The 18,560-nt window shown below is 35.0% G+C and overlaps 2 protein-coding genes across 5 annotated transcripts in view; one reads left to right on the top strand and one right to left on the bottom strand.

The window, feature by feature from the left end:
- The window catches only part of igsf11 (immunoglobulin superfamily member 11), a 72,534-nt gene extending 70,449 nt beyond the window's left edge, over positions 1 to 2,085 (top strand). The window contains exon 7 of one of the 2 annotated variants that reach the window (XM_026281526.1): positions 854 to 2,085. In XM_026281526.1, the coding sequence (XP_026137311.1) occupies positions 854 to 1,319 (466 nt within the window). In that variant the 3' untranslated portion in view covers positions 1,320 to 2,085. The remainder of the gene's footprint in view (positions 1 to 853) is intronic. The other variant, XM_026281527.1, reaches the window with a different exon arrangement.
- A 3,537-nt stretch (positions 2,086 to 5,622) lies between these two features.
- Positions 5,623 to 17,451, bottom strand: LOC113114626 (protein IWS1 homolog). 3 transcript variants are annotated; one of them, XM_026281510.1, is made up of 17 exons: positions 17,159 to 17,451; positions 15,742 to 15,809; positions 13,991 to 14,522; positions 13,469 to 13,519; positions 13,176 to 13,386; positions 13,046 to 13,103; positions 12,832 to 12,944; positions 12,208 to 12,358; positions 11,301 to 11,383; positions 11,069 to 11,198; positions 10,406 to 10,523; positions 9,628 to 9,739; positions 9,302 to 9,358; positions 8,034 to 8,090; positions 7,131 to 7,242; positions 6,785 to 6,935; positions 5,623 to 5,872 (listed from the first exon to the last, which is right to left on the bottom strand). In XM_026281510.1, exons 1-16 carry the CDS (start codon positions 17,184 to 17,186, stop codon positions 6,810 to 6,812), a joined length of 2,007 nt encoding a protein of 668 aa, XP_026137295.1. In that variant the 5' UTR covers positions 17,187 to 17,451; the 3' UTR covers positions 5,623 to 5,872; positions 6,785 to 6,809. The 3 variants fall into 3 exon arrangements, with proteins under 3 accessions (XP_026137295.1, XP_026137294.1, XP_026137296.1); XM_026281509.1 differs by lacking the exon at positions 6,785 to 6,935 and having other exon boundaries at positions 17,159 to 17,450; XM_026281511.1 differs by lacking the exons at positions 6,785 to 6,935; positions 9,302 to 9,358 and having other exon boundaries at positions 17,159 to 17,449.
- Positions 17,452 to 18,560: the final 1,109 nt, after the last annotated feature.

The raw sequence follows: 18,560 nt of genomic DNA, 5'->3' as shown, positions 1-18,560 counted from the left end.
ATTTTAAACATTCTACTAATTCTATTTTTACCCTGAATGTAATGCTAGTTGAATGTATATTTCTTTAAACAGGTTTCCTTGTGAATAGAATGTTATGAAACGGTTACAAGAAGCGTTTTTAGAATGTTCATCAGATACAAGTAACCTCTTGAGAACATTCCAAGAATGTTGACCTCATATACATAACATTCATAAAAGAAAAACTAGTTCATGAGAACATTACAAGAATAATATGTGACCATGGACCACAAAACAAGTCAGAAGGGTCCATTTCTAAAATTCTGACATCATCAGAAGCTGAATAAATCATCTCTCCATTGATGTGTGGTTTATTTGGATCAGACAATATTTGTCTGAGATGCAACTATTTGAAAATCTGGAATCTGAGGGAGCAAAAAAATCATCTTTAAAGTTGTTCAAATGAATTCTTAGCAATGCATATTACTAATCAAAAATTAGGTTTTGATATATTTACGATAGGAGATTTACTAAATATCTTCATGGAACATGATCTTTACTTAATATCCTAATGATTTTTGGCATGAAATAAAAATGTATAATTTTGACCCATACAATGTATTGCTATCTATTGCTACGAAAACACCTCAGAGACTCAAGACTGGTTCAGGGTCAAATATTACAAGAATGTTTCCTCTCAACAATATGAGAACATATCGAATCTTAATAACGTGAGAATGTTCCATAAACATTAATTATGTTAACGTAAACAAATAACCGTTGTTGTGAATGTTGCTGTTAGCTTCTACTCTTCCCAGAAATGTCCTCATTTTAAAGAGTATGGAATGTGATCTCTGCTGAACTGAGCTCTTCCCGTCCCTCCCTCCTCACACAGAGAGGACGATCTCCCTCCAAAGAGATCCTCATCGGTCAAAGCGTTCCAAGCGGACGCCTCGTCTTCAGAGAACGACACGCTGACGTCCACCAACACCTACAACAGCCGCTACTGGCACAGCCCCAAACCCAGCTACGACACCGGCTCCTACACACGCTACAACGGCGACACGCGGCAGACCTTCAGCGGCGCGAGCGCTCCGTACGCTAACGGCAGCCACACCCTGCCGCCGCCCAAGACTCTGGTGGTCACCACAAACTCCGCCCCCTCTCCGCCCGTCATGGCCCGCAGTAACGGCTCTCTGAGCCTCCGCCCGCCAGCCTCCGCGACGCCAGCCGTCACGCTCGGACAGCAGCACACACACACACACACACACTCGTACGCCGTGAGCCAAGCCACGCTGGAGCGCATGGGTGCCGTCCCCGTCATGGTGCCGGCGCAGAGCAGAGCCGGGTCACTCGTCTGATGATGCCACAAAACTCTTTTATAACCGAGTTCAGCTGATGCCAACTGCTCTGCGTCCTGCGCTGGTTTTCATAATGCCTGTTTGCTTCTTACTTTCTTCATTTTACTGCAAGGCCCCCGAAATCACCTGTTTCTCAACCCCTTCACCTCCTCCAGAGAAACTATCTGAATGTGCATGATGCTTCGTTTGATTCGAATACAGCTTACTGCTTTCTAACACTGAATCAAAGAGTTGGAGTAGTGGCACAAATGATCGGCGTACACTAGTATTTCCACCAGCTGGTCCGATCTGATATTTCTATCTCTTTCCTTATCAGTTAACTTCTATTAAGCATCTTAGAGGCGTTTTCTACACATGACACACTACAGCATAAAATAGAAATATCTGACTCAAACCCGTATTTATCTAGTGGAGATACTAGTGTTGTAATCATTTTGGCCACACGTATATATACTGTATATGTGTGTGTGATCAGATCCGGCCGCAGTGTTTGACGCTGAAGTGACTGTGGCCTTGGAGTCTTTCATTGATCTGTCTTAACAATCCTAACTCGACACTACTGACTAGAGCCGTAGTCTACCTCTAAAACACTACAGATCGAGTCTAACCCACAGTGTAGCTCTCATCATGGAGTCCCTTCAGTCGGGTGCTGCTCTCTGTCAGACAGAAGCCAGCTTCATTCTGATCAGATGTGGTTTTTTAAATACTGTACATAATGTAACTACTTGTAGAATAGAATTTGAATTAAAACATTCTTTTGCCCAAATCTCGCTTGTGTTTTTTCTTTAAATGAGTGTTGGGGTAATGCAGGTTATGTAATCAGATTATTTTTAGGGAGAAACAGATCACAGTTACAGGAGTTGATGGAAGTGACAAAGGTATTGTTTGAGGAACATTGTTTTGAGATGTTTCTAAAAGTTTTCTTGTTTGGGTTCTAACATTATGTAACTATTACAATGTTCTGCTAACTTTATTTCCACCCGAAATATAACATTATCCGAACGTTTATTTATAAGAACATTGATGTCATTTTTTTGTTTTTGTTGTTGTGATGAAAACGTTATTTAGACTTTTTTTCCTTAAAAGTTCTAATTTCATTTTTACTCCAAATTTAACATTTGAACATTTGTGTTTTTTACACTGAGGATGTTCAAATGTTTTCTCGTCATGATTAGAATGTTATTTAAAGGTCACTAAAGTACAAATAATTTAAAAGCCTTTTAAGAAAGCTGATTTCAGAACGTTTTCTCTCAAGTAGAAAATAACATCACCAGAACGTTCCGAGAATAATGTTCTAAGAATGTTTTCTTTCAGCATTATTAGAATGAATATCATATAAGAACTACCATAGACATTAATTCAGCGTGGGAACATTTAGTCTCAACATTTTAACAACAGGTGAAACTGTAAGAACGTTCGCGGTTGTGTTTATTGTAAATGCACAGTGCTGTTTTGTCGTTCTGCAGCTTTAAATGTGCGACAGCTGATTGGCTGTCAGTGTTTCTAATGTTCCTCAGCTGGAAAGGAAAGTGCTTCTAATGATTTCGTTCCGCGGTGTTGTTATTGTTAGTTGGGGTGAGTACTTTCCTTTTTCTTTGCCTAATATATTGCTTTGCATTATATGTTCTGAACATTTAAATCTCATCTAACGAAGACGTATTACTGAAAGAATTCAGACGATTTTATTTAAAGTAACTTACAAGTGAGTACAATAGAAGCAATCAGATCAACAAGAGAACAAAGGTAATATTTTTGCTCAGTTTCTGCAGACTGTATGAGCCGTAAAATCCTGGAGGTCAAAATATGACACTAAAGAAAAAAAATAATGCAGACTCTATTTTTTTTTTTTTTTAAGTTCAATGAATTTAAAAAAAGATTTTAAAATCTTAAAAATATATATATATAAAATGACTAGTATTGCATATGTCAGGCTTTAAGGGGTTAAATGATTGGTTGAGAATCACTGTTTTAAAGCAGCTGAACACACCGATAGATTTCTGAAGAACTAGTGGAGAATGAAAAGATCTTTGAGTGATTCTTCCGTGACGTCAGACCTTTTTAAAAACCTCCGGAGTTCTAAATGGAACTTTCATTCTTTAGGACACAACCACATCATTGTTGTCAGACTTTCATACTCCGGTGTTCTGTTAGATGGAGTTCTGCTACAAATATCAAAGTGAGACTTTTCTTCTTTAAAGCTGGAGTAGATAACTTTTGTAAAAATATATATTTTTACATATTTGTTAAACCTGTCATTATGTCCTGACAGTAGAATATGAGACAGATAATCTGTGAAAAAATCAAGCTCCTCTGGCTCCTCCCAGTGTCCTATTGCCATTTGCAGAAAGTCATGGGCTCCCGTTAAGAAACAACCAATCAGAGCTGCGGTCCGTAACTTTGTTTGTGTTCAAAATGTAGAAAAATGTATATAATAAGCGAGTACACCATCCATTTTCCAAACCATGTTTTTGGCTTGTCCTGAATCACTAGGGTGCACCTATAATAAGTGTTTATATTGGGACTATTTTAGATTGCTTCGGGGGTACCGCGGCGGAGTAACCCAGTACCTTTGTGATTCTTCATAGACATAAACAGAGAGAAGTAGATCCGGCTACGATGTTCTTCCGCAAGACGCAAGCAGTTCTGTTTATTAACCGCTAGAGCGTCAAAAGTTACCTACCGCACAGCTTTAACCATTTCAGTTTAAGCCAGTCGGCTGAAACAGTTTCTGAATAAACTCGTGACACAAACAGATTGATCTGGGGTTAACTGTGTGTGGAACTGAATCTGTGTGGCTTTAACCCATGTGTGAATGAAGTAATCTGCAGACAAATGTGATTGTGTGTACAAATACATATATGTGTGTGTGTGTGTTTATATATATATATATATATATATATATATATATATATATATATATATATACATTTATATATATATATATATACATTTTTATATATATATATATATACATTTATATATATATATATATATACATTTATATATATATATATATACATTTATATATATATATATACATTTATATATATATATATATACATTTATATATATATATATATATATATATACATTTATATATATATATATATATATACATTTATTTATATATATATATATATATATATATATACATTTTTATATATATACATACATACATACATACATACACACACATATATATATATATATGTATGTATATGTATATATATATATATATATACACACACACCTCACAGACGCTGATTATACAAACCACACCCACATAATGACAAACTCCTCCCACTCATTTCATAAAAAGTTTACTGGACAACCCAACTTGCACATCTAACCAACAGTCTATGATCAAACCAAACCACACCAGCCGTCTGTACTATAGTGTTTTTGAACCATACTATAGTAAAGTACTTGAATTAATTTTTTGATGTAATTCTATAGTTGCTGTGGTAATATAACAATTATAGTTATATAATCAAATGAATTTACAATACTAAGTTTTCTACAAATATATATTATACTACAATAAACTAAAGTTTACTATAGAAAAAAACTAAAGTATACTACAGTATTTATCACAGTTTATCAGTTAACAATACAGTATGCTGTAGCATTCATTAACAAAGTGTTGTGAATAATATTAATATAAAACTAATATTTAATAATATTGTCATTTGTCTATGCAAAGATTTGATTTCAAAAACAGTATCATAGCTACAAAACTATTTCTGGTTATGGTTTTAAATCTGTATTTAACCCTTTGAGTGGCCTCAAAGAAAACAAGGTGTTAAAGTCTGATTTTGTGATGGTTGTGCTTAAAAAATTAAAGGATTATAATCTTAATTCAAGTGATGAAGAATTTGGAAAGTGACAGTAATCAGTGTTGAGTTATAGTCTAATTGAAATTAACTAATTAATGTAGTTCATTAATGCGAAGTACTGGAATCTGTTTAAGTGTTTTCAATTATTTATGCATATGTTTTTACTTTTCTTACAAAGCATCAAGCAATAAATCAAATAACTCAAAAAAAAGTGATAAAATGTACATTTTTCTTTAAGTGACGAAGTTATTTCGTACAATAAAAAAAATTCAACAAATGTCTTTTGGAGTAATTAAGTCCTATTTTTCCACTTGTTAAGTGGAAAGTCATTATTACAGAATAAAATTACGTTACAGTTTCAAAAAAAGAATCAAACCACCATCCACAATAAACCAAACCTTTTTTTAATAATTAGGAAAATATAAGAAAACAACCAAATAAAAAGCAAAAGGCCAGGAGAACATGAGTAAAATGTCGGACATGGAAACTCTTTATTATGAAAGAAACATCAGAACCAAAACATTCCCAGAGCAGCTCTCTGGGCTCTGAACACATGCACAGACACACACAAGGCATTCTGGGAGTCAGAGGTCAGAGCGGCATGCGGTTCCCCTCCACACTGATCTTCACCGCGTGACCCGTCTTCGTCGAACGCTTGATGTCTGCGAAACGCCGCATCTGTTTATCCACACGCGACATGCCTTTCTTCAGCGGAGCCTGAGACAGAGAGAGATGATAAGTATGATAAAATAATAAATTACAATGAAATAAAATTAATTATACAATATTGATCTAGAATTCATTAATTATAATAAAATAATTGCTATTAAATTATGATCACTTTCATCAGTTAGCATTAATAAAAAAAAAAATGAAAAATGAATTACACAATACTAGATTACATTTTGAAATTATGGTAATAAATACATTGAATTATATTAAAATATTCAATTAAAATGAATAAATTATATACTACATGTTTAAATGTTAATAAAATAAACTTCAGAATTTAGGGAATTTAGTCAATAAAAAAACAAAACAACAACAACATTAAAACAGGCTTTAGTATCTAATAAAAAAATAAAAAAAACTGAAACCTGCTATAAACGAAGCAAATAAAAATAAATAACTGAATAAAAAAAAAAAAAGGAAAATACTAAAATCAAAAATCAAGTTAAATAAAAATATGCACTTTGAAAACAAATATTTGCTTCTATAAACCCAAAACAAACCAGTTAAAAAAAGAAAAAAGTATTAAATTCAGAAAAAAACAATAAAACTGCATTAAGAGGAAACTGCTCCAATCAAATACAAGCCAGTTAAATTGCACTTCTGCATTTATTTAAAACAAATAAATGCAGAAATATATATATATAAAAGTTATAAGCAAAAAATAAAAATGTCTACCACTTCAATCAAAGCCAAGCTAAAACCCACTGAGCTGTTATTACACGTCACATCCAAGCTACAGAGACAACAGCTCAACAACATGAAGCCTGGAGTTTAGTGGTCATGTGACCTTCACAGACCCTCTAATGTTCACACACACACAGCACGTTTGCGTTACAGTCATTGACCCCGTGTGACTGCTGTTAGTTGGTCTTTGTGCAGGGTCATGCAGACACTTACTGCCCCCTCAGTCAGGAGCGTGTAACTACAGCGGCATCCGGTTTCCCTCAATGCTGATTTTCACAGCTCCCTGCGGCCGACGCTGCTTCCTCTGCTCTGCAAAACGCCGCTTGTGTTTCTCCAGCAGGCTGATGCCCTTCCTAAAGCCCCTCTACCAATCACACAACAGTAAAATCTCCTCCACCAATCAGCTCACGAGGAGAAAAAAACCTACGCATCATTGTTCTCTCTATGCTACCTCACGCTTCCTGTGCAGGCTCCTCCCTCTCTTTAGCGGAGCATGAGAAACTTGTCAATCATTCCTCTAGAGTTAAGCCCCGCCCACTCACATGCCCCACCCACTCACTCTGTTTGATTCCATATCCACGTTCCACTTGGGACGAACCACGTAATCCTTATTAGAGGGCATGGGCACACGAGCTCGAGCACAGAACCCCGGGTCACCCGGCCGCAACGCCCTGAGGAACACAAATACTAGATCAGATCATCCAAAGAAAAAAAAATAATGATTTACACAATTTATATAATGCATTTATAAATTATAATATAATAGATTTCCTAAAAATAATATTAAATCCATCATTTTCATTAATTAGCATTCATACAAGTATTATAAGGAGTTACAATATAGTTATAATATAGTGAGCACATTTCATTGTAATAAATAAAATTATATATTAATACATTACAGAATATTAAAATAAACTATAATTCAAAAATAACTAACTCAAATTATAATTAATAAATCATAATTTTATAAATAATAAATTATACAATTATGATACATGTTTTATAATAATTCAATTACAAATTTACATTCATTAGGATTAACAAAAACTATTAAAACAAATGTTTATAAAATATATAAATGTATATTTCTGAACACACATACACATTTACATAAATATAAAAAATTATGATAATTTATTTTGTGATCACTTTCATTAGCATTTATAAAAATGTTGAATAATGAATTGGACAATTCTATAATAGATTTTGAAATTACAATAATAAATACATTATAATAAAATATAAAATGATAATTAACAAAATATATTAAAAAGAGTACATATTTAAATAGTAAAAAAAATAAAATACAATTATCTTCTGCAATTTTTTCAGAATATTAAGCACATTTATAGAACAAATCAGTTAAATTACAGGGAATTTAGTCAATTAAAAATAATCATTATCTATTTGGGATCTGTCTCTGTAAACATGTCTTGAGTGAAATATAACTAAGACTCACTTCTCCTCTCCAGTGAGCACTTTCTCCAGATCTCTGCGAGGAGTCTGTCCACCTGAGCTGTGGGAGGAAGCAGACTGAGAATGAGCCAATCACACGCATCCGCTCACGTCACATGCTCTCAGGCAAACATGCAGTCTGCTCAGCGTTTGCTCGTCTGATCCACATCGGCCGGGTTTGAAACAGTGCAGCAAACACACACACACACACACACACACACAGTGCAGAGACTCACAGGCCTTCAGTGAGTAACACACTTAAGATTAGAATGAATGAAAATGGGGTGATGGAGAGGGTGAGTCTGGGGTTAAAGGTCAGGACATTCTCCTCTATTGAGACCGACCGAACAGAATCTGAACAAATGGAAAGACAGAAGAAGAATCTGATTCAAAACGAACAGACTGATCAATTACAGTAGAGTAATGAAACCCAATCAGACTGAATAGAATCTGATCCATAATAGCAATTTTACTGATAACATTTTAACTGAGGTAAAAAACTAACAAAAAAATCTTTAAGGTTTAAACAATATTATAATCCTTATAATAAAATAGTTGTACTGAGATAAAATTAAATATAATTTTATTATCATCATCATTATATAATTAAACAAATTTAACAAAAATGTGTTACACCATAACATAGAAAAGGCCAACAATTTAAGATAAATATTATTATTCTTATATATTAAAATACTGTAACATTTCAAAAAGTTTGGTTTTAAAAATAAAAACAACATTTATGACTATAATAATAATAATAATAATATGTTTATTAATTGTATTAATTATTAATTCTTAAATATAATTACTGTTTTTGCTATAATAAGAATTAAATATAAAATTATTAGAATAAAAAATATTGCAACTTCACAGAAAAATCTACTATTTAATAATAATTATTATTAGTAGTAGTAGTGTTTTATTTGTTTATTTGTTTTAATACAAATATTTATAGAATTTATGGATAATAATAATAATAATAATAATAATATTTATTATTTTCTTTTCCCAGCAAAATGTATTGGTTATTTACTACTCGTAACCAAAATTTCAGTTTCTCAATTAATCACACAGCCCTGATTCTAACTGTATGAAATATGAACCGAGATCACCTGATCTAACAGAATCTGATTCAATAAAACAAAAGAATAGAATGATTGTTTCTATCTTTCACACACACACACACACACACATCTGTGTTAGAAACATTACTGATCTTGAGACGGTCCAGAAGATTCGTGCTCAAACACACACACACACACACAGAACCTGCGCGCCGGGGCAAAGACGTCTGGCTCTTCCTGTCTCTCAGACGTCTGAGGCTCTCTTACACACACCACAGGAAGAGGAAGGAGGGACAGAATGACAGTGAGGAGTGACAGATGATTGACAGACGGAGAGCATGTGTGTATGTGTGAGAGAGTGTGTGTGAGCATGAGTGAGTTTGTGCACGTGTGTGTGTGTGAGCGTATGCGAGTGTGAGCGTTTGAGCAAGTGTGTGCGCGCATGTCAGTGTGCGTGTGTGTGTGTATGTGTGAGATCGAGTGTGTGCATGCGTGTGTGAGCATATGTGTGTGAACGTATGTGTGTGTTACCTGAGGCGTCTGCGCGGGGCGATCTGCTGGTCCAGGTCTCTCTGCTCTCTCTCTTCTCTCGTCATTCCCTTGTAGTTGGATGATAAACCGAAGATGGGCCGTGACCACTCGTCTGCACACACACACACACACACACACAACCAGGGCTTGAAAACCTGTTCACTCAGAGCAGAATCGATATTTCAACTATTCTGTTCCTGCGTTCCTCTGCATTATTATTGTTCTGAAACCAGTTTGCATAGAAAAAAATACCAGTTAATAACGTTATTTTTAAAACTTTTTCTTAGCCTATAATAATAATAATAATAATAATAATAATAAATGTACAGCATTTCCTACTCAAAAAAGCAAAACATTCAAAACAGTCAAGATTTGCTAAATAAATAAAACTATTTTCCGCCGCCTCGTTTTCCTTTCTGTAACCTTTGGATCGCGTCACAAACTGAAAGCCAGGACTTTTTTTTTTCTTGAATGATTTAAGTGAAATACATTCATGTGTAGGCTAATATAGGCTTCTCCTGTTAATGTAATCCAGTAGTTTATTCAGTTTTCTCCGTTCACAAGTGTTTCTGTTGACAGCAAATCTAAAATATTAAATGGAACGACAGAACCGCGTTATTAACCGCTTAATGGCCATTTCAAATTCACGATTCTGTTTGGAGCTATAACATTTGATTTCATTTTGGTTTCTGGTTCTGTTCCTGAACAACACACACAAATCACTGCAGGAACACACACTCAAACAGATTCAGACGTGGTAAAGCCAAAGTGTTCGTACTGATGAGTTTGAGCGCGAGGTCTTTGTTCGGTCGAGACTCTTTCGGGTGTTTGTAGAGGTACATGACGGCTCGACCGATTCCACTGAGCTTCAGTGTTTCCTGACTCACGCTGGGCAGCTGGGAACACACAAATGAGTCAGAAATATCAATTAAATGACGCTAATTATCAGCATCATCATCATAGAATGTAATAGAAAAAAAAACAGAGATTAAAAAAAAAAAAATACACAAGTACATAAGTATAAAGATAAAAGTATATCCACCTAACTAATAAAAATAAATAAAAAAAGAATATAATAAATATATTTAACAAAAGAAAATTAAATACAAAAAAATATCCTCTGATTAAAACATGACAAATAAAATTAAGAAACGTATTAAATATAATAATAATAATAATAATAAAACAATACTAGTAATAATAATACTAATAAGGCAATACTAATTAGTAAAAAAAATAAAATAAAAAAATTATCCAAACGTAATACACAATCATGGAATGTAAAAAAAACTAATTAAAAATAAATAATAATAATAATAATAATAATAAATAATTCGAAATAATAAACTATTTAAAATAGTAAATGAATAAAACAACATCCCAATACACAAAGACAGAATGCAATAAAAATATATTTAAAAACAAAGGAGTGCAGACGGACTTCCTGCAGGATCTTGAGGAGCTCCTCTCGTATCTTGAGCGCTGGGAGACTCTTATCTGGGAGAGGACTGATCCACTCCTTTATGGCCATCATCACACCGCTGTCTATGAACGTGTCCTTCAGATCCTGCCTGCACACACACACACACACACATTTAAACCAATCGAGATGATTTGCTTTTGTCCTGAAACACACTTGTGCTGCTCCTTCCACAGGAAGAGGAAACACTCACTTCTTTAAATGCATCACCACTGTGGGCAGCAGCATGAGCTTCTTCAGAGCCGGTTTCTTCTGACTGTTCAGAGTCCGGTCCTCCTGAAACACACACACACACACACACGTTAAAATCAGGATATTTCTGAATTAAAATTGTAGTTGAAAGCATGTCTAATTGACTCATATCATGAAACTTCTATAACTCAATTTACTAAATTTGTAACAAATTAAACTTTTTAGGGCCAGTTTTCCCCCCTAGATCTCATTTTATTTTACTTTTTGTGGTTTAATATTCACAGACACTAGTCCATATTGCTATTTGAACTATTTAAATATGTCTAGACTCAATTTCTCAATTTTATTAAACGTTTTCAACATCACAGAAATTATACTTCTGCTCAAGGATGCATTTATTTGATCAAAAATACAGTAAAAATAGTGAAATAATTTTACAAGCTAAAATAACTGTTTTATGCGTGAAAATATTGTAAACTGTAATTTATTTCGGTGATGCTCCGCTGTATTTTCAGCATCATTCCTCCAGTCTTCGGTGTCACATGATCTTCAGAAATCAGAATAATGATGATTTTCTGCTCAAGACACATTTCTGATTATCATCAATAATGAAAATAGCTGTGCTGCTCAATATTTTTGTTGAAACCGTGATACATTTTAGTTTTCAGGCTTCACAGATGAATAGAAAGTTCAAAAGAACAGCATTTATTTGAAGTAGAAATCTTCTGTAACATTATAAATGTATTTACTGTCACTTCTGATTAATTGAATGCATCCTTGATGAATAAAAGCATTCATTTCTGCCCCTGAACGTTTGAACGGTAGTGTAACCAAACTCCTCATAAATCAGCAGGCTGTCACAGACGCTCCGCTATATATAACCCAGACTCTCTAACACACACACACACCTCTGCAGCTTCTGTCATTTTGGTGATCATGGCGCTCACGACATCATCGGCGTCACTGATGAACGTCCCTCCGTCTCGATTGCGTCTGCGTTTGCCGCTCTGAGCTTTCTTACGGGCCAACATGATCTCGAAGTCTGACATGAAGGACATGCTGAAACACACACACACACACACACACACACGATTATAACATGCATGTGAAAAGACTAGGGATGTAACGATTCACAACTCAAGATTCGATTCAATTCATGATTTTGATTTCACAACTCAATTTTCTCACTTTTTTTTTTTATTTTAATAAAATGAGATTGAAGACATTATTGTATTTTTCTTTGTGAATTTTAAATATATTGTTGGACTCGTGAACTCTACTTTAATATGCATCGTTCATACGCAAGATGAACAGAAAATACCACATAAATCTAACGACGTCAGTTCCCCTCAGAGATACACTTATATAAACTCCTGCTCCAGTTGTATAATGATTTGTTCTGCATCTCAGCCGATTTGAATCAATTTTCAACCAGCTCAGGGTTCATCGTTACATCCCTAGTAAAGACACAAGGCTTTATAGCAGCAGGAGTCTCTTCATTGACTTCCTGTTTGCTGTGAGTGTGGTATTACTCTTTTCCTCCTCGGTCCACATCTTCATCTGAATCAGAGTCGTTCTCCAGTCCCTTGTGTCCCGGCGCCTGAGACTGCGGCCGCTCGGCCTCCAGCTCCTCTTGATTAAAGCCCTGAACACACACAGGGTCAAAGGTCAAGAGAAAGTGACGTGTGTGATGTGGCAGAGACAGACAGACAGCGAGAGACAGACAAATGCAGAACGTGTGCTTACTGTAAACTCCTCCTCTTCCTCATCCCCGGATTCTCCGAAGATGTCTGCGATCATTTTCCTGAGGAACAGAAAGAGATGTTTACACACACACTCACACACACACACACGGGCAGACAGACAGATGACTCACTCTTCCTCGTCGTCGCTGGAGTCGCTGTCACTGCCACTGCCGAACAGAGCCTTCTCGTCCTTCTTCCCTGTGTCCTTCTTCATCGCGTCCTCCTCATCCTCGCTGTCTGAGCCCAGCTCCTTCAGTTTAGCTGCTAAACTCTTATCAGGAGCTCCAGAGCCTTCATCACTGCCGGAGTCTTCATCAGACACCAGCCTGCTCTTCTTCACCTCTGCAGAGACACAAGCACCATCATCATCATCATCATCGGGTGACATCATACAGCGAGTGTTCATGACAAACCGTAACTCTACCTTTCTCCTCATCTTCATCACTGTCTGACAGAACAGCCTTCTTCCTCTTCACTGAAAGAGAATTCACAACCAAAACCAGTGAAAGTTCATCTAAAAACTTCATTTTATCATCATGATTAACAATAAGAAATCTAAATTTAAATCTGATTAAAATATAGATTAAAATATAAGCCATAATAATCATAATAATAAATGTATACTATAATATATAAACGCAAAACTAATACATATATATAAAATAATTTCTAATTTTTAATCAGAGTAGTGATTCTTAAAAATATATAACATTATTAAAATTTAAGTCAACTTAAAATAGCATATTATATTGCTGAATATAATTAACATCACTAATAATAATTCAAAATATAATACATACATATGGACACACACACACACAAAACATTAATTTTATAATTAAATAAATGATATTATACATATACATCTCAAATTAATTTAATAAAATTAAGCATTTAGAATTATATAATACTCGTTTCTGCTTTCATTCTGAGTAAACTAACATACCAGGCTTCTCATCTTCATCATCATCATCATCATCACTGGCCAGAGCCCGTCGTTTAGGCCCTTCATCCTCATCACTTCCTGCTTCCTGTTTTTCCTGTTTCGGTTTCTCCTCTTCTTCTTCACTGTCTGAGTTCATCACAGCTTTCCATTTTCCCTCCTCCTCCTTCCTCCCTCCCTCCTCCTCCTCCTCTTCTTCTGCATCAGAGTCTCTCAGAGTTTTCTGTTTGGGTTGGTCCTCGTCTGAATCGCTGCCCGCGTCTGATTTAGGGCTGTGTTTCTTCTCTGTTTCCTCCGGCTCTGAGTCGCTGGCTGGGAGTGGTTTCTCCTCCTCTTCCTCCTCAATGTCCGATGTACTCGCTCTTCGCTTCACAGGAGAGCTGCCCTCCTCATCCTCATCACTGTCTGCGGGCCGCGGCGGCTCAGGCTCCGAATCGCTTGCATCTCCTCCTCCATGAGCCTCATGGTCCGAGCCGCTGTCTGCGTTCTCAGACCTTCTGTCGTGAACAGCGTCCTCGTTATCACTGCCTTCATCCTGCACAAGTACAACAATCAGAAAACAGCGATTCAACCAGGGGTCTCCAGCCTTAAATCATCCGGGAGCTACTTTTACAGAATGAAAGCAGCAGAGAGCTACCAATGTTATACAATACTTCTTTATATATATATATATAATACTGCATCAATCCAAATGGTTATAAACAGCGTTTTTAAATATGTGCTGGAAGTAGGGTTGCATAAAGGTGGAACATTTCCAGTAAATTTCGTTAATATTCCAAAAAGTTTTGGAAACTTTCCAGGATTTTCCAGAAATGTTTCACACTTTTGCAAACCTATTAAAAAAAAAAGTATTGAAACACACGCTGAAATCATTTAGTGAAGTTTTAGGAGAAAAGCCAACAAATAATATTAGCAGCACTATCCACTTTGTGTTTACATAAATAGTGAAAAGAAAAAATGCAGTTATATTTTAAACAACAAAATATTTTCAATTAAAGCTTTGACCATTTTTTTTTAATGAAATGATAAAAATATCATCATTCATATCTTTTCTTAATAAAAGGTTGAGTCAGAAAGATAAATGTAATTTTATCTGCGCCATAAACAGTTCTACATATCTAACGTAAATGCTAAAAATCTCAACACTTGTGATAAGAAGCCAGTCTATTTTCAATCAACCAGTTAAGATTTAAAACAAAAATCTGGTGAGAAATGTATGTTTGATCAACGGATGCACTGCAGTGAATGGGTGCCGTCAGAATGAGAGTCCAAACAGCTGATAAAAACACCACAGCACTCCAGTCCATCAGTGAACATCTGGAGAAGACAAAAGCTGAAACAAATCCAGGGTTAAAATACGAGTCCATAATCCATAATAACACTTCCTCCAGTGAAAAAGTCTCTTGTTGTCTCTAACATCAAAATCCAGACACATATCTCTTAGAGCCGTTTAAACGCTGCTTGATCTGTGTGGATTTCTTTCATCTTTTATCTTCTCCAGATGTTCACTGATGGACTGGAGTGCTGTGGATTATTGTGGTGTTTTTATCAGCTGTTTGGACTCTCATTCTGACGGCACCCATTCACTGCAGAGCATCCATTGATGAGACACTGATGCAATGCTACATTTCTCCAAACCTTGTGAAGAAACAAACTCATCCTAATCTTGGTTGACCTTGGAAGACCAATATATTTTCAGTTTTGGGTGAACGATTTCTTGAGGTCAAGCACTGAACCCAAATCATCAGACGGACCTCAGACGGTGGTGATCGGGGTCTGGCCTCCTCCTGCTCGTCCTGGACTGGGGTAGCGCTGCCATCATCTGAACAAAGACAAATCCTTGATTATTTGATGCATTATATGGTAACTCATGTTTATCAGACTCCTACACCGTGGTATTTACATGGTGCACCATTTATACAGCACAATTTTCCAGTGTAAATGACCAAAAACATGCCATTACCAGACGTTAGTACCAGTGGGTCCTGTTTGAAATGGTTTAATTTTTAATTGTCTATTTATTTATTTTTACTATTAACACAATGTTTAGGTTTTTTCAGGTTTGTAGGTGTCCAGGTACAGAAACCGAATAATTAAATGTAGTCTACACTGTAATAATTACATATAAAAGCAAACCTAAACATATTCAGACACCTGCAACATTTCTCACATTATCAAAGTTTATTTGCTATGGTTTAGAAAATGGTAATAAAATATGACAAGAACAGAGTTACTGTCAGAACAAATTTATCTTGATAATGTCAGATAACTTTGATAGAAAGGTGTGTAATGTAATTACAATCAACCAAAACTTCAGACAACTGTTAGCATGACAATATTTACACAATACTTTGTTGAACAATTACAAAGCAATGCTTCATTTTGTTCAGTCTGTGGTGAGAAAAGGTTGCAAAATAAAGAAAAAAAAAAACAATAAAGCAAAACATGGTCAGGTCAAAGTGTTGGAATAAGTTTTGGCCCCAATTTTAATAAATTTAACTAGTCGTCCACTGTATGAAGTATTTTTGGGGTATAATATGTCACAGTTTGCTTTTATTTAGCTATACTCACTTACATTAATGTATTATAGTTTGACTGTTGATAAATTCTTATATAAACTACAAAGTAATTCAGTCAAGAGCAGTGAGTGATTTTCTTTCTTTCATTTTATGGGGTTAATATTACAGGAGCTAGTAAAAAAGGCGCGGTCCCTTTAAGAGACTATGCATCGATTATAATGATAAACATCCGATTTATTTCTAAACCATTTACTTCCACTTAAGACATAACCGATAGTTTTTTTCGAACACACTTTCCAAGACGGGTTTTAGTACACATTTTGCCTGTATTTGTCGGTACAAAAAAATCAAGAAGAGGCAGAGAGCTGGGTTCAGAGAGCTGCCCGTGAGACGCGGCTCTCTCTGCGCGCGCGTAACCCACTCAGTCGAACTTTCCCGCGTCTTGTGTTTGAATCATTTCGTTTCGTGACCTCGCGCAGTAGTGGCTTGTCAACGGTCTCAGCGTCTTTTTAAATTGGCCTCATCCCGATGGCTGAGATCGCGGGGGCCTATAACCGTGACCGCCGTTCACCTCATTAGCGATGGCCCTGGGTATTACCATAGTGTTTGTTCAAAAAACATGAAATATCATGGTACTTTAATTATAGGGTACCTGAGTGGATCTCCTCGTCTTCATCCATCTGGACCGAGGACAGAACAGAACCGAACACACACACACACACACCCCCGAACAGACGCGGAGCTGATATCGGAACCCGGCTCTTCTGTGGATCAGCGGGGATCTTCTATCTGTCCTGGTTTCTCAGCACACACATGAACTCTTATCACTTAAACTGCTGATATATTGTTACTGTTTGCCAGTATTTGTCCCTGTTTTCCTTTCCTCTAAAATGGTGTCGTCGCCGCTCTGGGACGCATGCGTGCAGACGCGCCGACGCTTTAATATTACGTCAGTAAAAACAGCGTCATTTGAATGGGCGGGGTATAGACGGTGTATATGGGGCGGGGCTCCGCAAACAGCCGGGGGCCAAATACTCTAGTTTATTCAAATAATTTCACATTTAGAAATCAGGTTTGCATAAACATGTAGTGTGTGGGTGTGGGTGTGTGTGTGTGTTTGTGTGATTAAATATATATATTCTTCATTCTATGTAAAAAAAACAACAAAAAAAACAGAGCTGTGTCATATATATTATCAATTATAAAAAAAAAATGTAAACAGTTATATTATTTTAGTTTGAATAATATAACTTAATTTAAATAATTTAAATAAAATGCATTTACAATTACATTTTCATAACTATAGTTATGAAAATTACATTGTAAATTAATTACATTTACAGTGTTTACAATATTTAATTAATAAAATTTAACATTTAAAATCAAATGTAATTAATATATATTATATATTTAATGAATAATATAACATTATTTATATTATTTTAGTTTGAATAACATAACTTAATTTAAATAATTTACAATACTTTTACAATGTAATTTTCATAACTATATATATATATATATATATATATATATATGAAGAGTTCAGATGCAAAAGCCTCTAAATGCCATCTGAAATTTTCATCAAAAATTAGGATTTTTGTCAAGCTCCTATGCTTAGGTTGAGTCATTTTACTTTAATGGCAATGTGCAGGTTCTTTTCCAGGCTATTAAAGTGAAATAACTGAACATAAATATAGGAGCTTGATAAAAATCCTAATTTTAGATGAAAATTTCAGATGGCATTTAGAGGCTTTTGCATCTGAACTCTTCATATATATATATATATATATATATATATATATATATATATATATATATAAAACATTTTAGGAATTTGGAAACTGAAATTCCTGATTATTGGATTTAATTAATATAAGTTCAGATGCTTGTTTATATTAAATAAATTACATAAATATATTAACAAATAAACAAATACAAATTTTTTTGTATTTTTTTATTTGATGAACATGTTTTTTTATTATGAAAATATGAAACTGAAAATGACCGGGCAACAAACAAAAGTGTAGTTTTGGGTTTGTATTTAATAAAAC

Source organism: Carassius auratus, chromosome 15 (genome assembly GCF_003368295.1).
Source record: "Carassius auratus strain Wakin chromosome 15, ASM336829v1, whole genome shotgun sequence".
Classification (NCBI taxonomy): Eukaryota; Metazoa; Chordata; class Actinopteri; order Cypriniformes; family Cyprinidae; genus Carassius; species Carassius auratus.
This window is presented reverse-complemented; position numbering and strand designations above follow the sequence as displayed.

Coding starts and splice junctions, on each gene's coding strand:
- LOC113114626 (XM_026281510.1), bottom strand. CDS start 17,186: ATGGATGAAGACGAGGAGATCCACTCAG. Junction 13,104..13,175: donor TCCAGCGACGACGAGGAAGA/GTGAGTCATCTG, acceptor TCTGTTCCTCAG/GAAAATGATCGCAGACATCT. Junction 12,945..13,045: donor AGGAAGAGGAGGAGTTTACA/GTAAGCACACGT, acceptor GTGTGTGTTCAG/GGCTTTAATCAAGAGGAGCT.